This window comes from Lepidochelys kempii, chromosome 10 (genome assembly GCF_965140285.1).
Source record: "Lepidochelys kempii isolate rLepKem1 chromosome 10, rLepKem1.hap1, whole genome shotgun sequence".
Classification (NCBI taxonomy): Eukaryota; Metazoa; Chordata; order Testudines; family Cheloniidae; genus Lepidochelys; species Lepidochelys kempii.
This window is the reverse complement of record NC_136389.1, coordinates 84,420,874-84,442,739: the sequence shown is the minus strand read 5'-3', so window position 1 is coordinate 84,442,739 and position 21,866 is coordinate 84,420,874. Positions and strand designations below refer to the sequence as shown.

Genomic DNA, 21,866 nt, shown 5'->3' with positions numbered 1-21,866 from the left:
GGATGGACGGGCCAGGATCCCTCGTAACCGCCCCGGCTCCCACATGCCGCGGGGTGTGTGGGACACGCCATGTGCACAGAGCTCCGCTGATGCCTTCCGCTGGCGGCCGGGGGCTTGTTGCTCCAAGGGGTTTCTCCGGCACAGGGCCGTACGTTTCCAGAAAGCACCCGGCACTGCCAGGAATGGGGTGAGGGCCGGCTGGGTCAGCAGGGACTGGGAACTCGCTGAGGCTGGATCGGTGACTGGCGCCGGGGCGGGGCCCATGGCCTGGGATGTAGCAACAGTGTGGGGAGCTGTGCCCTCTTCTCTGATGTGTCCAGCATGGCTGGCTGCTGCGGAGCCGGGGCAGGGGCTCCCTGGGCAAGGCCTAGCAGGCTGCGGCCTGGTCCCTGGCACTGTGTGTGGGGCCGGGGAGCAGCTCCTCGCTCGGCTCCGGGGGCTCCGGGGAGCAGCAGGGGGGAGGCACCGTCCGCGGGCAGGGGGACTCCAGCACCACAATGTCTGTGGGCCGAATCTGATGTCCAGCCTCCAGCTCGGGCCCCAGCTCAGCAACGTGGGCACTCCTCAGGCCCTGGAGCCGGCGCATGGCACGTCCCTCGCTGCAGGGCCTGCCAGCCGCGCCAGGCCTGCTCACGCTGTGAGGTTCCCCAGGGCAGTGCCCTGTTGGCAGCCGTGCCTGGTGGTGGCTGGCCAGCAGTGCAAGGGTTAAGGTGGTGAGTGTGGTTCAGGTCCGGTTACTTCCCCTGGAGCATCGGAAGGAAACTTTCTTTTGCTGCTGGTTTGGGGCCAGCCGAGGGGAGGCGGAGGCGGAGGCAGATTCCGCAGCCCTGTGGCTCCACATCCCTGCTCAGGGGCTGGGACTGGCGGCAGCAGCCCCTGCGGAGTCTGGAGCTCGCACCCTGGGGATGAAGCCACAAAGGTGAGTGGGAGCCTCCTGCTCTGGCTGGGTTTGCTGCATCCCCAGCACCCCACCGACACCCTGCACACCCCTGTGCACACCCCACCTACACCCTGCACCCCCCAAAATCCATCTCCCCTGCACACCCCTGTGCACACCCCACCTGCACCCCCCAAAATCCATCTCCCCTGCACACCCCCTGTGCACACCCCACCTACACCCTGCACGCCCCTATGCACACGCCACCGACACCCTGCACGCCCCCCACAATCCATCTCCCCTGCACACCCCCTGTGCACACCCCACCTACACCCTGCATGCCCCTATGCACACCCCACCGACACCCTGCACCCCCCAAAATCCATCTCCCTGCACACCCCTGTGCACACCCCACCGACACCCTGCACCCCCAAAATCCATCTCCCCTGCACACCCCTGTGCACACCCCACCGACACCCTGCACGCCCCCCACAATCCATCTCCCCTGCACACCCCACCTACACCCTGCATGCCCCTATGCACACCCCACCGACACCCTGCACCCCCCAAAATCCATCTCCCTGCACACCCCTGTGCACACCCCCCCGACACCCTGCACACCCCCCACAATCCATCTCCCCTGCACACCCCTGTGCACACCCCACCGACACCCTGCACACCCCCCACAATCCATCTCCCCTGTGCACACCCCTCTGCACACCCCACCGACACCCTGCACACCCCCCACAATCCATCTCCCCTGCACACCCCTGTGCACACCCCACCGACACCCTGCACCCCCCAAAATCCATCTCCCCTGTGCACACCCCTCTGCACACCCCACCGACACCCTGCACACTCCCCACAATCCATCTCCCTGCACACCCCACCGACACCCTGCACACCCCACAATCCATCTCCCTGCACACCCCACCGACACCCTGCACCCCCCACAATCCATCTCCCTGCACACCCTCCTACACACACACCATGCACCCTGCGCAGCCTGTAAATTCCCTACACTCTCCATACACCCTCTTACACACACATCATATCCCCTGCACAGCCCGTACACCCTCTACACACACCGTACACCCCCTTACCTGCATCTCCCATACACCCTTACACGCACCATATACCCTGTGCACACACCCTGTACATCCCCATGCACACCCCTACACACCCATAGGCTCCTTACACACACGCACACGCACACACCCGGCATATCCCCTACAGACATACATCCTGCATACCCTGTACAGACCTCCTTCACACACCATACACTTTGCACACCCCATATGCCCCCTTACATCCCTACACACATGCCCCCCACCACACATACATTCTGTTACACACAGCCACACACCATATACCCCACATATTCCATACCTTCCTCTATACCCTACCTACCCACCCCATGCCCTGCGCACCCCCCACACCATAACCCCCCACAGTCCTACACACATGCACCTTGTACAGCCCCTACAGCCTGGACACATGCTTACACCCCATCCACCCTACCCACCTCCCCCACATACGCTCTCCCTACCCAGCTCAGACTCTTCCCCTTCTAACCCCTGCACACACTTGTTTGCACCTAGCATGACCAAGTACCTTCTCCCTTTGAAAGGCTGGAGTAAATTAGGGTCAAGTGTTTGGGGCTGATGGGGGGTGGGTGTCACGGCGTCCCCGGGCGATGCTCTGGAACGGCTCCCCAGGAAGCCAGGCAGGACTCTGGGGGAGTCTCCTCTCTGGGAGCAGCCTGTCTGCAGGACACACAGCTCACCCGGCTTCCACCTTCCTGGGTCTGACCTCAGAGCATTCAGCCTCCTCTGCCCCTCCCTGCACTTCCCACAGCGAGTCCGCCCAGGCGGGGTCCTGGGGAAGCCAGAGGGTCCTGCCCCCCAACTCCGCAGTCAGACGGGACTCTCAGCCAGCCAGTAACACAGAAGGTTTATTAGACAACAGGAACATGGTCTAACACAGAGCTTGTAGGTGCAGAGAACAGGACCCCTCAGCCGGGTCCATTTTGGGGGGCAGTGAGCCAGACAACCCCGTCTGCACTTCACTCCATGTCTCCAGCCAGCCCCAAACTGAAACTCCCTCCAGCCCCTCCTCTGGGCTTTGGCCCTGTCCCGGGCCAGGAGGTCACCGGATTCCTTTGTTCTCCAACCCTTTAGCTCTCACCTTGCAGGGGGGAAGGGCCAGGCCATCAGTTGCCAGGAAACAGGGTGTCGGCCATTCTCTGTGTCCAGACCCCTGCACACACCTGCCCTCTAGGGCTCTGTGACAATCATACGTCCTTACCCCACCCCCTAGATACTTAAGAACTGCATGGGGGAAACTGAGGCACCCCCACGCTATTCAGAGGAAGCCTTAAGAACAGTCCCGCTTCGTCACAGGGGGGCAACCCCCAAACAACAAGTGATCTGTGGGTGTGGAGGTGTCCTTGCCCCTGACACAGACCACAGGGTTGGGCTTTTCCCTGCACTTTGGCAACACTTGTGGAATTCATCCTGCTGGTAAAGTTTCTTTGAATGGAACTGAACTGACTGGATGTGCATGGGGGAAGTGGGGAGTGTGTGCATATGGCTGTGGGGTGTGTGACCTGGGTTGCTGTGCATGGGGCACATGGCAGTGAGTCCATGGCATGCATGGATTGTAGGGCAGCATGTGCACAGTGGTGAGGTGTGTGTGTCGGGTGTGTGTGTGAGGCGGGGTGGATGGGGTGTGATGGGGGAAGGGAGAGTGTGTGTGACATTGGGGGTATGGCGCAGTGGAGACATGTGCGGGGTGGGCAGCGAGGGTGTGTGTGACAGAGGGGTGGGGATTACTCTGTGTGAACAAGTTGTGGGAGGTATTTATGTGTGTTAGCTGGCTGGGAGGGCTGGGGGTGGTGTGAGCTGGGAGAGTGTGGGGGGCTGGCCTGGCTGTGCGAGCTGGGAGAGTGTGGGGGGCTGGCCTGGGTGTGCAAGCTGGGGGGTGAGCCTGTGGGTCCCCACCCTTCCCAGCCCCAGAAATCGACTCCAGAGATAGCTCCGGCCAGGGTCATTTGCAGCCTAACCTTGCTTCTGTCCCCCCAGCTAATCTCTGGCGTGAGCTCCACGCCTGCGGAAACATCTGGGGCTGGTTCCCAGGCTGGGGGGTCTGGGGCAGCGGCAGGGGGGCAGAGAGCTGCTTCCCAGCTGGGGATGGGATCATGATATTTTGCTTTTGGAAACTGTCAGTATCTTTTGCCAAAGCAAATCTTCTCCTGTCTGAACACATCCTTCCAGCCTGCGCCCAGCTCCTGGCGTGGGAACTGCTGCAGGCCCTTGAGTCCAGCCCGACTGCTAGGAACGGCCCCACTCCCCAGCTGTGCCAGGCAGGAGAGAGCCTGGCAGAGGGGAAGGCCGTGGGTGTGGCTCCACCACGCAGCAAATAACCAGGGGAAGCTGGGAAGGTTCCCCCCCCAGCGTTCACTGGCTCATTGGCAGAGCTGCCGTGTGCCCGAGCCAAGCTGCAGGCCGGGGGCGGCCCAGGAGGGCTGAGGCTGCATGGGTTTGCCATGTGCTGCAAGGTGCAGGGTTTGCTCCACACGACATCCTCTCCCAAGTCCTGCTGGCTCTGCACTGAGGTCTGGCGCCACTTGCTCCCCCCTGCTGCCCTCTGCCCCACACCAGCTGGGGCACGTGGCAGCCCCAGGACCTCAGTGCACTCCCTGGGGTGGCTCCCAGCAGGGCCCAGAATGGGGGTGTGCCTCAGGCTGCCTGGCTCGAGAGGCCATGGCCCCATGCCCTGCACTGTCGTGCTGCTGTCCTAGAGCTCGGAGAGGGTCGCTAAGCACCCCGGCTTCCCAGTGCAGAGCTGCCTCGCAGACACGCCTCACGTGACTTCCCAGCTCCTGCACCCGGGGGTCCGGCGCTGCAGGCTCACAACTCTGCAAGGACTCAGGATGTGGGGCGCCAGGAACCCAGCAGTTCCTGCTGAGGAGATGGCTGTCCCGGCGTCCCCGGGCGATGCTCTGGAACTGCTCCCTGCGAAGCCAGGCAGGACTCTGGGGAAGTCTCTCTGGGAGCAGACTGTCTGCAGGACACACAGCTCACCCGGCTTCCACCTTCCTGGGTCTGACCTCGGAGCATTCAGCCTCCTCTGCCCCTCCGAGCGCTTCCCACAGCGAGTCCGCCCAGGCGGGGTCCTGGGGAAGCCAGAGGGTCCTGCCCCCCAACTCCGCAGTCAGACGTGACTCTCAGCCAGCCAGTAACACAGAGGTTTGTTAGACGACAGGAACATGGTCTAAAACAGAGCTTGTAGGTGTAGAGAACAGGACCCCTCAGCCGGGTCCATTTTGGGGGGTGGTGAGCCAGACAACCCCGTCTGCACTTCACTCCATGTCCCCAGCCAGCCCCAAACTGAAAACTCTCCAGCCTCTCCTCTTGCCTTTGTCTCTTTCCCTCCCGGGCCAGGAGGCCACCTGATCTCTTTGTTCCCCAACACTTTCAGTCAGCACCTTTGCAGGGGAAGGGCCAGGCCATCAGTTGCCAGGAAACAGGGTGTCGGCCATTCTCTGTGTCCAGACCCCTGCACACACCTGCCCTCCAGGGCTCTGCAATGATCATACACCCTTATCCCATCTCCTAGATACTTAAGAACTGCCTAGGGGAAACTGAGGCACCCCCACGCTATTCAGAGGAACCATTAAGAACAGTCCTGCTTCGTCACAGGGCCTGCACAGCAGCAGCCACTCAAGGTCCTTCACCTACAGACCTGCCTAGGGTTGCTCTGGGCACCGCCCAGGGCCCCTGAGCCTGTGAGCATGTCCCTTGGCGTGGCTTCTCTCTGCCTAGGCCCCTGACTGGCACTGGCATGCGGGAAGTGAGAACGCACTTCCAGGAGCCCTTGTTCAGGTCCTCTGCAAGTTATTTGCTCCCCCATAAGCTGATAAATTTTATTACACGATGGAGCAGATCATGGACTTTGGAAGCCTCACAGGTGGCTGGCAGAGCCTGCAACCACCCCAGCCTGTCTTGAGCGCTCCCACACCTGTCCAGCTCCACAGCAGCCTGCAGATGCTGTACCCCCAGGACCCCCACGTCAGGGCTCCCAGAGCAGGCAAGGGCTCCTGGTGGGTGACACTGGCCCGAGCCTGCCCCTCAGTGTGGGCAGGTGCGTCACTCAAATGCACACCAGCCAGGGAGGTGCACGCACTGACAGCCTGACAATGCATCGCGCTTCCCCTGGGCCTGCCCCAGCAGCACGAGGTACTTTGCAGGCAGCCAGGTGGTGGCCGCAGCACTGTGGAACCGCAGGGCTGGAAGGCCCCCGAGAAGTCACCAAGTACATCTCCCTGGGCCGAGGCTGGACCAAGTGCACCTAGACCAGCCCTGACGGGGGTTTGTCCAACCTGTTCTTCAAACCCTCCCCTGACGGGGATTCCACCACTGCCCTTGGCAGCCTGTTCCGGAGCTGAGCTACCTCTACAATTCGGAAGTTTTTCCTAATGTCCAACCTAAATCTCCCTGGCTGCAGATTAAGCCCATCGCTTCTGACCCTACCTTAGGGAACATGGAGAGCAAACGATCCCCGGCCTCTTTAGAGCAGCCCTTCACAGCTGTACAGGCTGTTCCCAGCTCCCCTCTCAGCTTCTTTTCTCAGGACGAAACAGGCCCAGGGTTTTAATCACTCCTCACAGGGCAGATTTTCCAAACCATGTGTCGTGTTCATTGCTCTCCTCTGGACTTGCTCCACTTTCTCCACATCTTCCCGAAAGCCTGGGACACAGCAGTCCAACTGAGGCCTCACTAGTGCCGAGTAGAGTGGGCCAGTTACCTCCTGTGTCTTCTATATGACACTATGGAGGTGACTGTAAGCATGTCACATAGGGGAAACTGAGGCACAGAGAGGTTAACGGGACCCAGGGTCCCAGAACAAGCCAGACATGGGTCTAGAACCCTGGAGTTCCGATGCCCAGTCCTTCCTGCTTTATCCACTAGCACCCACTCCCCTCCCAGCATTGAGGATAGAACCCAGGAGTCCTGACTCCAGTCCCCTGCTCTAACCATTAGCACACATTTTCACATGTGGTGGGAGACCTGTGCTGGTCCTGTTGGAAGGAGACTGATCCTGCAGGTGCTGCGCACAGATGCCCTGTTTCCCATTAACTTCCTCTTGGAGCAGGTGGGGGTGGGGTTGGGGTGCTTGTCCCAGATGCTGCGAAGCTGCAGTGACCTTTGTGAGCCTCCCAGCCAATTAATACTTCATCCATTAACCCGAGGAGCGGAGAGCCCCCAGGGAGCGGGGGATAAAAGGCTGCTGTGAACCTGGCCCTGTGACTGCCCTGCCTCTCCCTCCCCAGCAGCGCACCATGGCAGCCGGCTTCTTCATCAGCAAGACCCTGGGCATCGTGAGCATCATCCTGGGCGTGGGCGCCGTGGCCACCATCATCGCCCTCTCCGTTGTGTACTCGCAGGAGAAGGAGAGAAATGCAGTGTCCCTGCCCAGCGTCACTTCCCCGCCGGCCAATGTGACCACCACCCCCCTGTCCACCACGGCCGGCCCTGCCAACCCTTGGAACAACTTCAGACTCCCCCAGTCCTTGGTCCCAGAGCAGTACACCGTGACCCTGCAGCCCTTCCTGACCCCGAGCGCCTCCAGCCTCTACATCTTCAAAGGGAACAGCACCGTGCGCTTCTCCTGCCAGAATGCCACCAACCTCATCCTGATCCACAGCAAGAAGCTCAACTACACATTGCAGGGCACCTTCCTCGTCTCGCTGCAGGGGGTGAATGGCTCCAGCCCCCCGCCCATCACAAATACCTGGCTGGAGACCGAGACCCAGTATCTGGTGGTGCAGCTCCAGGGGCAGCTGGAGAAAGGCAAGAGCTATGAGCTCGTCAGCAGCTTCATGGGGGAGCTGGCCGATGACCTGGCTGGCTTCTACCGCAGCGAGTATGTGGAGGATGGAGAGACCAGGTATGGCCCCAGGGTGCCCCCACAGTAGGAAGTGGGCAGCCGGCTAGTGGGGGGCAAGGGAAGGGGCAAGACTGCAGCAGAATTTGGGGTGACCTGCAGCACCGGGGGTGTGCCAGCTGTCCAGGGTTCCCTAGGCACGGGGCTGGCTGCAGGCTCCGGGTCACTCGCTTCCCATTGTGATGATTCTGCAGGCTGCAGCTGAGGGGGTAGAATCAATGTAAATGCCTGAGGGGCAGGGTGTCCCCACGCCCCCCCAGTCCAGCTTCCCCCCATACGCTGCCACAGACCTGTGCCATGTCCAGGAGGAGAGCTGCAAGGTATTTCGGGGCTGGGCACCCCCATCCTACAGACCGAGTATGCCAGCCTGACAGCAGCTGCTGGTGCCAGCTAAAGCCTGGTGAAATTTGGAAACAAAAATCCTACAAGCTGCAGCTGGCAGCCTGGGGCCCCAGGACTCCTCCCCCCACCATCCCTAATGTCACTGGGGGGAGCTCTTTGGGGTAGGGTCGCCTCTCCTGCTGTCTGTGCCCTTCCTCTCATCCCCCCTGGGCTGGGTCCTTCCTCCCCCCATTGCTCCCCCCTGGGCCCAGCCTGCCTGGCCAGGTCCTTCCTCCCCCCATTCCCTCTCCCCAGGCCCAGCCTGCCTGGCCGGGCACCTCCCGCACATTGCTCCCCCAGCCCGGGTGCAACCTGCCTAGCCGGGCTGTCTCTCCCTAGGTGGCTAATGCCCAGCCAACTTGACCGGGACTAACAGTGCTGGCCAGGCCCAGTGCAGGGCAGGCAGGGTCTGCAGCTGCCCCCCTGGCTCCCCTCCCCAGCCCGCAGCGCTGTGTGGTTCCAGGCTGCGGCTCTCCTGTGCAGACAGACCCCGCCGGGGGCTCTGAGCTGGCCCAGGTGTGAGCAGCTCCCTTGGGGTGCCAGCGGCAGGAGGTCAGGGGAGTCCGGGGCCTGCCTGCAGGACCCCCAAGCCATGGCTGCAGAGGGTGGCAGGGCTGGCTGGGCTGAGCGGGCTGCCTTTGATTGCAGGGTCGTGGCCACCACACAGATGCAGGCGCCCGACGCGCGGAAAGCCTTCCCTTGCTTCGACGAGCCCGCCATGAAGGCCAGATTCAAGGTCACGCTGATCCACAGCCCCAACCACACGGCGCTGTCCAATATGCCTGTGGAGAGTGAGTGAGCCGGGGCTCGGCAGCTTAGGAACCGTGTGCCCTGCACCAGCAGCCTCTGCCCTGCCTCCTGCCCCTCCCCAGGGCTGCGCCCCCTGGGCTTCCTCAGCCCCCCAAGGCTCCAGCAGGGCCCTGGGCTGAGTCTGCACCCCGGGACCCATGGGGATGTTCCCTGGCTAGGCCGGGTCACTGGGCGAGATGGAGCCGCTGTGAGATCAGCCAAGCACTGAGCACACCCAGGGCCCCAGATCAGCTGGAGCCCCCGGGGGGCAGGGGGGAGCAGCCAGCAGAGAAGAGGAAGGGGCTGCTGGGGATGAACTCTCACGCAGGCTCAGCACCGGGCTGCCCACTGGCTCCCCTGAGCCTGATGCCCATATGCAGGCCCCAGTAAGAGCCCCTCCTTGCTCGTCACAGGCTTGGGGCCGTTCTGCTCCGAGCTCGGCAGTGTGGTGGGGCAGAGGGACCGGAGCACTCGTCCCCAGCAGTGGAGGGGTGAAGTGGGGTGTGGGGGGAGAAGCATGAGGGAAGCAAAGCAGGAAACCAAACTGGAGTCAGGGGGAGAGATCCCCTGGGGGTAGGGCAAGGAGAGGGCCATGCAAGGGGCCCACTCTCCAGCCATACCAGGGGACTGCAGCCCTGCTTTGGGGGCTGGAAGGGGCCTGGCCGCCGCGGAGTGAGCTACACGCCCGCTATGGGGGAGGAAGGGGCTCCCAGGAGAGACTGTGCCCTGCTCTGGGGTGGGGATGGAGGCACGTGAGCCTCGATGATGGAGCCGTGGCTCTTCTTTCAGGCTCCTGGCAGAAGACCATCGATGGCACCACCTGGAACGTCACTGAATTCCAGACCACCCCCAAGATGTCCACATATCTGCTGGCCTTCATCGTCAGCCAGTTCCAGGCAGTGGAGGACATGCAGGACAATGTGCTGGTAGGTTGCTGCATGGGGCGGGGGCGGCCTGGCTCGGCTGTGGGGTAGGGGAGCCTTGGCTGAGCCTCGAGTCTCCCCCTGCAGATCCGGATCTGGGGCCGTCCGAAGGCCATCACAGCAGGGCAAGGGGACTATGCACTCCATGTGACCGGGCCCATCCTCAAGTTCTTCGAAAGGCATTACAACACGGCGTACCCACTGCCCAAGTCTGGTGAGTGCCCGGGCAACAAGCCGGCTGCTGTGCGCTCGGTGGTGTGTGTGCCAGGTTCTGCTGGGCTCTCACGTGAGGATGGGGGGTTCTGGGCTCTCCCGTGGGGATGGGAAGGTGTCAAGCTGCCTGCAGGGACCCCAAGCGTGGGTACCAACCTCAGGGCAGGCTGGTAGGAACCAGGGCACAAACCCCAGGCTAGCGGGGAGTTCTGTACTTAGATTGCACCAGCCAGTTATCTAGTGTGAACCCCTCAGGCGCTGTGACAGCCTGAACATGGAGCCACGGATAGTCCCCTTGGGTGTGCCGATCCACCTCACCACCCAGGGGAGCTGCACTTTAGATGGCCCTTAAGCCAAGAATTACAGTAATATTACAGTAATATTCAGGACCAGTCACTTACCCCAGGGCAGCTGCACTTTAGATCTCACACCAAAGACTGCGCTTGTAGCCAATTCAATAATAAACTCCATATCGACATATTAATAGGAAAAAGAAACTGGAGAGTTCTTTTCAAGGTTAAAGCAGGTAAACATAGATACACCAATGAGTTACAATCTTAATTTTCAAAAGTTTCAGAGTAGCAGCCGTGTTAGTCTGTATTCGCAAAAAGAACAGGAGTACTTGTGGCACCTTAGAGACTAACCAATTTATTTGAGCATGCACTTCATCCGATGAAGTGAGCTGTAGCTCACGAAAGCTCATGCTCAAATAAATTGGTTAGTCTCTAAGGTGCCACAAATTTTCAAAAGGTAATAGAAGCTTCTATAATGAGCAAGCTCTAGCTGGGCTTTAGGCCTAAGCAGCTGGGGATCCCTTGCTTATCCCTTATAAACCTTGCCCCCCAGAGTCCAAGCTGCACAGAGATCCAGTTCCTTCTTGTTGGTGGTTTTTAGTTCCCTTCTGTCTTGTTGTCTGAGCTGTGAACTCAGCGGATGGGAGAATCCACTTGCACGACCCGTTTTCATGGGGGGATAAGAGGGACAGCAACCAACAGTCTTTTAGAGTAACAGCCGTGTTAGTCTGTATTCGCAAAAAGAAAAGGAGGACTTGTGGCACCTTAGAGACTAACCAATTTATTTGAGCATAAGCTTTCGTGAGCTACAGTTCACTTCCTCAGATGCATATCGTGGAAACTGCAGCAGGCTTTATATATACACAGAGAATATGAAACAATACCTATTCCCACCCCACTGTCCTGCTGGTAATAGCTTATCTAAAGTGATTTCCAGCACAAATCCAGGTTTTCTCACCCTCCACCCCCCCACACAAATTCACTCTCCTGCTGGTGATAGCCCATCCAAAGTGACAACTCTTTACACAATGTGCATGACAATCAAGCTGGGCTATTTCCTGCACAAATCCAGGTTCTCACATCCCCCCCACCCCCATACACACACAAACTCACTCTCCTGCTGGTAATAGCTCATCCAAACTGACCACTCTTCAAGTTAAAATCCAAGTTAAACCAGAACATCTGGGGGGGGGGTAGGAAAAAACAAGAGGAAACAGGCTACCTTGCATAATGACTTAGCCACTCCCAGTCTCTATTTAAGCCTAAATTAATAGTATCCAATTTGCAAATGAATTCCAATTCAGCAGTTTCTCGCTGGAGTCTGGATTTGAAGTTTTTTTGTTTTAAGATAGCGACCTTCATGTCTGTGATCGCGTGACCAGAGAGATTGAAGTGTTCTCCGACTGGTTTATGAATGTTATAATTCTTGACATCTGATTTGTGTCCATTTATTCTTTTACGTAGAGACTGTCCAGTTTGACCAATGTACATGGCAGAGGGGCATTGCTGGCACATGATGGCATATATCACATTGGTGGATGTGCAGGTGAACGAGCCTCTGATAGTGTGGCTGATGTTATTAGGCCCTGTGATGGTGTCCCCTGAATAGATATGTGGGCACAGTTGGCAACGGGCTTTGTTGCAAGGATAAGTTCCTGGGTTAGTGGTTCTGTTGTGTGGTATGTGGTTGTTGGTGAGTATTTGCTTCAGGTTGCGGGGCTGTCTGTAGGCAAGGACTGGCCTGTCTCCCAAGACTTGTGAGAGTGTTGGGTCATCCTTTAGGATAGGTTGTAGATCCTTAATAATGCGTTGGAGGGGTTTTAGTTGGGGGCTGAAGGTGACGGCTAGTGGTGTTCTGTTATTTTCTTTGTTAGGCCTGTCCTGTAGTAGGTAACTTCTGGGAACTCTTCTGGCTCTATCAATCTGTTTCTTTACTTCTGCAGGTGGGTATTGTAGTTGTAAGAAAGCTTGACAGAGATCTTGTAGGTGTTTGTCTCTGTCTGAGGGGTTGGAGCAAATGCGGTTGTATCGCAGAGCTTGGCTGTAGACGATGGATCGTGTGGTTAGTCTCTAAGGTGCCACAAGTCCTCCTTTTCTTTTTGCAACAGTCTTTTGTCCTTTTTAATGTTCCACTCTAGTCCGTCTGGTGTCAACGGCCCGTGCCTGCTGGGGATGACGTGACACCTGCTGTGGGGGGTCAGCCCTTTGCTCTGGTTCATGTCTCTCTCCTGTCTGGTCATTCGCACAGTCACAGGTGCTCAGGTTGCAAACGCTCGGCTACCCCTGTACAGTATGGGACCATACTGCAGTAGCTCACAAGCCTACACACAACGCACATTCTGATCATTCTAGTGCCTGTTTTACAAAACACCCCGCTCAGCCCGACTGGTCCCAGCTTGGCACCTGGCAGCGTGAAGCTGAGACATGGGCACCGTGGCATGAGCTGGCACCTGGGCTGCCAGCATCACTCTCCCAATGCCCAAAGGGGCAGAAGGGGGGGTCTCCGGCACTCCCTAATAAGCCTCAGGGTCTCCCTTTTCTTTACAAGGCATCAGGATGCAGAGCTAGGCTCCGGCGTAATAGTCTGGAATTGGTCTTTTTGGCTCGCTGCACCCATATTAGCAGGGAGTGGCCCGTTAAAACCTTAAATCTTCTCTTATACAGATAAGGCTTAAGTTGTTGAATAGCCCAAACAATGGCCTAGCATTTCCTCTCACTGCCAGCACAATCCTGTTCAATGGGGTCAGTTATTTACCCAGGAAGATAATGGGGGCCCCTTGTCCCCCGCCCCAGCCTGCATTAGCATGTGCCTAGCTCAATGTTACACGCCTCAGGGCGCAGCTGAAATCAGGGCTGGCTAAAACTGGCTCTTTGGACAACGCCTCTTTTATGTCCTTTAAGCCTTTCTCCCAGGCCTGGTCCATACCAGCCAGGCTGGCTTCCCCTTTTTGGTAAGGTCTGTTATGGGGGCCACGATACCCCTTTGCAAACCTCCGGTGATAGCTGGCCAGAGCAATAAAAGATTGGACCTGCTGCTTGGTTCGTAGGGCTGGCCAGTTCTGAATGGGTTCTACTTAGAAAGAATCAGGATGAACAAACCCACTGCCCAACCTGTGTTCCCAATAAGTTACCTAAGAGGGCCCCATCTTGCATTGGGACACCTTGACAGTGAGGCTGGCTTCTCCAAGCCTCTGCAGTACAATTCCCACCTGGCTCAGGTGGTCTTAGAATCATAGAATCATAGAATATCAGGGTTGGAAGGGACCCCAGAAGGTCATCTAGTCCAACCCCCTGCTCAAAGCAGGACCAATTCCCAGTTAAATCATCCCAGCCAGGGCTTTGTCAAGCCTGACCTTAAAAACCTCTAAGGAAGGAGATTCTACCACCTCCCTAGGTAACGCATTCCAGTGTTTCACCACCCTCTTAGTGAAAAAGTTTTTCCTAATATCCAATCTAAACCTCCCCCACTGCAACTTGAGACCATTACTCCTCGTTCTGTCATCTGCTACCATTGAGAACAGTCTAGAGCCATCCTCTTTGGAACCCCCTTTCAGGTAGTTGAAAGCAGCTATCAAATCCCCCCTCATTCTTCTCTTCTGCAGGCTAAACAATCCCAGCTCCCTCAGCCTCTCCTCATAACTCATGTGTTCCAGTCCCCTAATCATTTTTGTTGCCCTTCGCTGGACTCTCTCCAATTTATCCACATCCTTCTTGAAGTGTGGGGCCCAAAACTGGACACAGTACTCCAGATGAGGCCTCACCAATGTCGAATAGAGGGGAACGATCACGTCCCTCGATCTGCTCGCTATGCCCCTACTTATACATCCCAAAATGCCATTGGCCTTCTTGGCAACAAGGGCACACTGCTGACTCATATCCAGCTTCTCGTCCACTGTCACCCCTAGGTCCTTTTCCGCAGAACTGCTGCCTAGCCATTCGGTCCCTAGTCTGTAGCTGTGCATTGGGTTCTTCCGTCCTAAGTGCAGGACCCTGCACTTATCCTTATTGAACCTCATCAGATTATTGAACCTCATCAGTCTTATTGAACCTCATCAGTCTTGCCAAGAGTCACTCAAAATAGCCAAGTGTGACGAAGTGGGACTGTTCTTAATGTTTCCTCTGAATATTGTGGGGGTGACTCAGTTTCCCCTGTGCAGTTCTTAAGTATCTAGGGGGTGGGGTAAGGGTGTATGATCACTGCAGAGCCCTGGAGGGCAGGTGTGTGCAGGGCACAGCTCACACAGCTTCCACCTTCCTGGGTCTGACCTCGGAGCATTCAGCATCCTCTGCCCCTCCGTGCGCTTCCCCCAGTGAGTCCGCTCAGGCGGGGTCCTGGGGAAGCCAGAGGGTCCTGCACCCCAACTTCGCAGTCAGATGTGACTCTCAGCCAGCCAGGAAAACAGAAGGTTTATTAGACGACAGGAACATGGTCTAAAAGAGAGATTGTAGGTGCAGAGAACAGGGCCCCTCAGCTGGGTCCATTTTGGGGGGCAGTGAGCCAGACAACCCCGTCTGCACTTCACTCCTCGTCCCCAGCCAGCCCCAACTGAAACTCCCCCCAGCCCCTCCTCCTCTGGGCTTTGTCCCTTTCCCAGGCCAGGAGGTCACTGGATTCCTTTGTTCTCCAACCCTTTAGCTCTCACCTTGCAGGGGGGAAGGGCCCAGGCCATCAGTTGCCAGGAAACAGGGTGTCGCAATTCTCTGTGTCCAGACCCCTGCACACACTTGCCCTCTAGAGCTCTGCAATGATCATACACCCTTATCCCACCTCCTAGGTACTTAAGTACTGCACAGGGGAAACTGAGGCACCCCCACAATATTCAGAGGAAACATTAAGAACAGTCCCACTTCGTCACACCAAGGCATCTCCACAGGCTTTGGTAAAGGTCTGTAAGCCCTGCAGCACCTCATTGACAGGCCTCTGAAAGGGAGCCCCAAAGGCAGAACCTTACAGAGGCCAGATTCCCCTGGGAACACTGACTTTCTCTGGGCATCAGCATCTGCAGGAATTTGCCAGTATCCTTGAGTCAAATCTAGAGCACTTATGAATTTTGCACCCACCCCTATGGATCCAGTCAGCCCCTAGCTAGGGTGTCACGGAGTCCCTGGGAGATGCTCTGGAACTGCTCCCTACGAAGCCAGTCAGGACTCTGGGGAAGTCTCCTCTCTGGGAGCAGCCTGTCTTCAGGACACACAGCTCACACAGCTTCCACCTTCCTGGGTCTGACCTCGGAGCATTCAGCATCCTCTGCCCCTCCGTGCGCTTCCCCCAGCGAGTCCGCCCAGGCAGGGTCCTGGGGGAGCCAGAGGGTCCTGCCCCCCAACTCCGCAGTCAGACGAGACTCTCAGCCAGCCAGTAAAACAGAAGGTTTATTAGACAACAGGAACATGGTCTAACACAGAGTTTGTAGGTACAGAGAACAGGACCCCTCAGCCTGGTCCATTTTGGGAGGCAGGGAGCCAGACAACCCCGTCTGCACTTCACTCCATGTCCCCAGCCAGCCCCAAACTGAAAACTCCCTCCAGTCCCTCCTCCTCTGGGCTTTGTCCCTTTCCCGGCCCAGGAGGGCACCGGATTCCTTTGTTCTCCAACCCTTTAGCTCTCACCTTGGAGGGGCGAAGGGCCCAGGCCATCAGTGGCCAGGAGACAGAGTGTCACCATTTATGTACTCTGGCCCTTTGCTCTGCAACAATTACATCCCCTTATCCCACCACCTAGAGACTTAAGAAATGCCTAGGGGAAACTGAGGCACCCCTACATTATTCAGAGGAAACATTAAGAACAGTCCGACTTCGTCACATAGGGTGTTGGGTAAGGGTCAAGTTGGGTGATGGCATTGACCCTTCTAAAGTCCAGAGTAAATCTCATGGTTTTATCCCTCTTGGCTACCATTATAACAGGAGACGCTCCTGGGCTTTTTGACTCAGTATTCACCCCATCCCTAGCACGCTCTCCCCCTCATCCTGACTGTGGCTGTATTTCTCCTGTAGCAGGACGTGCTCTGCTAGGAATGCCCATTTTTGTTCGTTGAACCTGGCAGGTTGGAAAGTACCTGCCTGTGGTCTTCCAAGGGGGCCAACATCCAAACCCTCCCAGATACCCGTGTTTTCTAGAGGCGTCTCTTCCTTCCTCTCCCTTGCCAGATCAATTAAAGGAGCAGGAAATGGTCCTTCATCAGCCCAGCAAATCATATTCACCCCCATCTCTCAGTTTTGGGAAGCTTTCAATCTATTGCTATGTGCTGTTTGCACAGCTCTCCTGCCATGGGGTGTCATTGCATCGTAAGTGACCTAATTCATTCACTCTCTCTGGTCACCTCGAAAGGGCCCCCCCAACAATCTCGCACCGTGTTCTTCTTCACTGGGATCAACGCTAGCCCCAAGTCACTATATGACAAGACCTTTCTCTACCACGCCCGTCAAACTGAGCTGTCTGGGGCACCTGACTCTTGTCAAGGCTCTGAGGCACTAAGTCCAGCATAACCTTTCAATTCTCTTTAACAGGAGTGACAGACCCCCCCAGGCTGTCCTGTCTTCCCTGTCCCGCCCTCCAAAGAGCCTCGGATCAAATCTAGGGGTCCCCTCATTTGTCTCCCATAAAGAAGATTAAAAAGGGCAAGCCCTGAGACCCTGGGGCGCACTCCTGTATGTGAATAACAAATAAGGGACCAACACATCCCTTTATTCCCCTGCTGGTAACACACATTCTCAGCATAGACGTCAATGTCCCACTGAATCTTTCTGCCAGCCCGTCGGTCTCTGGATGATGGGGAGGGGGCGGGGGGCAGCCTTTATGTGTCTCACTCCACACAGCTCCCATCACTTTCTGAAAACTACAGACATGAAATCTGAACCATGGTCTGACAAGATTTCCCTGGGAAACCCTACTCTGCTAAAATGGTGACGAGGGCAGTAGCCACGGTTTCACCTTCTGGGGTAGACGAAGCTGTGGCTTCGGGGTGCCTCGTGGCAGAACCCACCACAACCAGTAGATATGCCTTCCCATTTCTGGAAGGTCTGGGTAGGGGTCCCACAATGTCCGCAGACACTCTGGCAACACCTCATTAATGATGGGCAGAGGCTGCAAAGGTGCCCCTTTAACCTCTGATGCTTCTGACATAAGACACGACTCTTGCCATCATTTCTTACTGCCTCACACATGTGAGGCCAATAGCAATTCTGTCGGAGCCTCTCTCCGCCCCAAGTGTCCGGCAAAGGGACAGTCGTGACCCATCTGAAGCACCTCTGCCTTGTGCTTATCGGGCACAGACACCTGTTTGCCAACCTCAGCAGGGCACCTCTTTTCCCTTGTGGAAGCCTCCCTGGACAACTAACCACCTGCTAGGAAAAAGGGACCCTTTCCTTCCCTGGCTGGGGTGTGATTCCTCTCCTGGGCCAGGGAAGGATCAGCCTGTTGAGCCGCCATAATGGCCTTTGGAGGCTCCCTGAAGTTAAGAGCAAAGCAATGGTGTCTTCCAACCCCTCTGCGGCACACCCAGGCTACGGTCCAGGCTAGTGAGTAGCTGTGTTGCCCCTGCTCTTGGAACTGGGGTGCCCTGTCCACCGCTTTACTGCTGTAGCTTCCAGTCCTGGGCTGCTCACAAACAGCCTCCAGCATGTAAGTCACTCCCCACTTGGACTGTGTGCTGCAGCCAGCCACCCCTTGGCGCTTACCAGCCGGGTTTGTACTGCAGGGTGACCCCAACACATCCCCAGGCCTGGATTCCACCCAGAAATGTGTGTGCTGGACTGCCCAGCCCTCTCTTGGAAAGGACAAGCTTATACAAAGTCTCTCTTTTTATTAATAGAAATGACAATGCACAAATCCTAGGGCTGCCAAACCCCAGACTTGTCCTGGAGCCTCCAGGAATTAAAGATGAATCTTTAATTAAAGTGTAGGTCATGTGATGAAATTTCCAGGAATATGTCCAAACCAAACTGGCAACCCTACCAAATCCTGTTATCCCAAATGGACTTTGCCATACACTTCAGTTCAAACACACTGGATTAGCTAAGACAATAAAACAAGTTTATTATCTACAGAGCGGGTGATTTTAAGTGAATGAATCATACAAGTCAGAAATAGTTACAAGAAAAATAAAGATAAAGCACAGCTAAGGACTAACTCAACAAACTAGGTTAAATTCAAAGCCAAGGTTTTCTCACCACATGCTCTCAACAGTCTTGCTGGCCAAACTTTTTAGGCCAGGAGCCCTTTCCCAGCTGAATGGCTGCTTTCTTTTTCCCTTCGGGTGCAGTGAATCAGTGGGCAGAGAGAGAGCAGGGGGGTACACTACCTTGTCTGCCCCTGTTTTTATAGTCCTTTCCCCCCTCTGAGAAGCATTTCCAGCTGGGAACGAGGTAACAGGCAGGCTGTGTGGATGGGAACTCCAGACTGTATCTTTGCTAAGATGTAGATTTTTCGCCCCTGCCCCCTTTCCTGCCAAAGAATGGCCAGGTAGCAGGTAAGGGCCCATTGGCCTTGTTTATACCTGGTTGAGGCATCACCTGGCCCTTTGTCTCTGAGGAACTGGTTTGGCTGCTTCCCAGCCTTGGAACATGTGTTAGGCCATGTCTACCCTGCACTTTCATCATTAAAACTTTTGTTGCTTATGGGTGTGAATGACAAAAGTTTTACTGATGAAAAGCACCGGTGTGGACAGCGGTGTGGACAGCGCTGTGTCGGTGGAAGCTGAGCTCCCATCGATGGAGCTACCAGCCCTCGTCGGGGGTGGTGTTATTTTGTCTCTGGGAGAGCTCTCTCCCATTGACCGCGCACCTTACAATGGAGCGGCTGCACTGGGTAAGGCGTGCAGTGTAGTAACAGCAGACAGTGGAATCTTCCCATATTTGACCAGGAAATTAGGAGTTTTCGAGTGATACCTCCCAGGGCATCCCTTGTACAAAGCTTATTACGACAGTGGACACACCCCTGTCACCAGGGCCAGCTCTAGGCACCAGCAAACCAAGCACGTGCTTGGGATGGCACTTTTCAAGGGGCGGCATTCCGGCCCTTTTTTTTTTTTTTTTTTGCTTCGGTGACACTCCGCTTGGGGCAGCAAAACACCTAGAGCTGGCCCTGCCTGTCACACCCCTTACTCCTGGCTGACAAAGGACTGAGGGCGTGTGTCCCCCCTGCAGCCCTCCCTGCAGTCCACAGACAAGCCAGGCGAGGCAGAGCTGTGCTCTTCCTGGCTGTGAGTTACAATATGTCTGCTTGGGCAGGGCTAGAACCTCCTACCCTCGTCAAGCCTCAGCGGGGAGCAGATCCGAATGCCCATAGCACAATCTCCTTTACAACTCTCACGCTGCAGGTGAAGCTTGGCCAAAGGTCCAGTTCCTGGGGACTCAGCCACAATCGGTTTACATACATTCTTACCAGGAGGCCTGTCTTCCTCCCTTACCCAGCTCTCCTTGACCACAGTGACGTGGGACATGGGGTCCCTCCAGCCTGGGCAGGGTAGGCCATTGACCGTGGTGTTCTAATAAATTCTGCACCACCCTCCACAGGCTCGGTCCTAATCCAGCTCGCCAGGGTCCCTGCTGCTCACCGCTGCTGCTGGGGCACCGGGAGTGGGGCTTGCTGTGGCAGGTGGGGTGTGGATCGTGCAGTTACCTTGTTTTGGCAGGTTGGTTTTAGATGACTGGGAGGTCCACAGGGATGTCAGGCTGCCTGCCTGCCTTCCCTTTTGCTCTGGGCTCTAAACCCTGGGCTCCCTTGCGGTTTTTATCGAAGTTGGGGATAGGTTTATTTCCAGTCCCCTCTTAAGCTGCGTGATGGGGATTTCCCTTCCCTGGGGTAACCCCTCCCCCACCTCTCATGGACCCTTGATTCAACATATTCATCCACAATTTCTGCAGCCTCTAAAATCGTGGCTGGTTTTGGTCCCAGATGGCCACCTTTACCTCATCTGTGACACCTTAACAATTGCTCTGGGGCCATCCGATCAAAGATTTTCTGTCATCACCTTCAGCCCCACTCCCATTGTCCATTTTCTCATGAAATTACACATTTTATGTGCATATTCCACGTGAGTGACATTGTCAAACAGTCTGAGGTTTCTCCACTTCAGCCGATGGGGCTCAGGGGTGATCTTACACCTTTTCAATGCGTTTGCTTTACATTTCTGGTACACGTACATCACCCTCCTCCATCTCATAAAAGATTTGTCTGGCTTCCCCAGCTCCCTGGTTCAGAGGAGAGGCGGCTGTTTATCTGCTGGGATATTGTGCATCCCACGTAGTCTCCCAAAGGCAGACAGGAACCCTTTTATGCATCTCTTTGGGTATCAGTTGGGCAGCTTGTATCCCGCCCGTGTGTCATGGTGGGGCCGCTCTCCAGGTGAGGACGAGCTTCTATCAGCTTCCTGTGCGCCGTCTGCTCAGCGTCTTCATTCGCTTTACCCGCTGCTGTTTGTTCCATCTCCTTGGTGGCTTCAGTCTCTGACCCGCAGTTCTGCCAGCAGTCACTGGGGCTCGCTTTCTCCCTGGGCTCCCAGGTGCTGCAATCGGCCTGTTCCCCTGTGGTGGTTCCTCTGTGGCATGTGGGTCTTCTCCTCCCCTGGGCACCAGATCAGGAGCGAAGCTCTCAGCTCCGGAACTGGGACTTTCTTTGGATAGGATATGCCCCTCTGCAGACTTGGCTAGCTAGGGTCTTTTCTCATAAGACCAGCAGAGCCTGTGGCTCACTCACTGTGTCTGTTCTTTAACCTCCAAAACTCTCACTGTTGAGTTTAAATTTTAACAGCGCTGGGGTTCTGGTCTATGAGCTTAATTGACCTCCAGTATGTGAATCCTGTCAAGCTGCCTGCAGGGACCCCAAGCGTGGGTACCAACCTCAGGGAAGGCTGGTAGGAACCAGGGCACAAACCCCAGACTGGTGGGGAGTTCTGTACCTAGACTGCACCAGCCCGTTATCTAGTGTGAACCCCTCAGGCGCTGTGACAGCCTGAACATGGAGCCACGGACAGTCCCCTTGGGTGCTCCGATCTGTCTCACCACCCAGGGGAGCCTGCCTGTGTGGCAGATGGGCCCTTATGCCAAGGATCACAGCAATACTCAGGCAACTCCCAGTCCCAAAGGACCAGTAATTTAGCCTAGGGCAAATGCACCTCAGATCTCTCACCAAAGACAGAGCTTGTAGTTTATTATAGGACTGGCTATCTAAAGATTTATTAATAGGAAAAGGAAATCAGAGAGTTATTTTCAAGGTTAAAGCAGGTAAACATAGATACACAAATGAGTTATAATCTTAAATTCAAAAGGTAATAGAAGCTTCTATAATCCACAAGCCGTATTTGTCCTTTAGAGCTAATCCAAGTTAAGAAGTTGGGTATCCCTTGCTTATGGCTAGAAACCTTGCCTCCCAGAGTCCAAGCAGCACAGAGATCCAGTTCCTTCTTGTTATGGTTTTTAACCCCTCCTGCCACATACCCCTCCTGA

The 21,866-nt window shown here is 56.2% G+C and overlaps 1 protein-coding gene across 2 annotated transcripts in view; it reads left to right on the top strand.

Moving 5' to 3' along the window:
* Nucleotides 1–794: 794 nt before the first annotated feature.
* The window catches only part of ANPEP (alanyl aminopeptidase, membrane), a 40,434-nt gene continuing 19,362 nt past the window's right edge, over nt 795–21,866 (top strand). Inside the window, exons 1-5 of one of the 2 annotated variants that reach the window (XM_073304571.2) lie at nt 795–919; nt 7,215–7,828; nt 8,855–8,997; nt 9,785–9,921; nt 10,006–10,132. In XM_073304571.2, the coding sequence (XP_073160672.2) occupies nt 7,221–7,828; nt 8,855–8,997; nt 9,785–9,921; nt 10,006–10,132 (1,015 nt within the window). In that variant the 5' untranslated portion in view covers nt 795–919; nt 7,215–7,220. Of the gene's footprint in view, nt 920–7,211; nt 7,829–8,854; nt 8,998–9,784; nt 9,922–10,005; nt 10,133–21,866 lie in introns of both variants that reach the window. The other variant, XM_073304570.2, reaches the window with a different exon arrangement.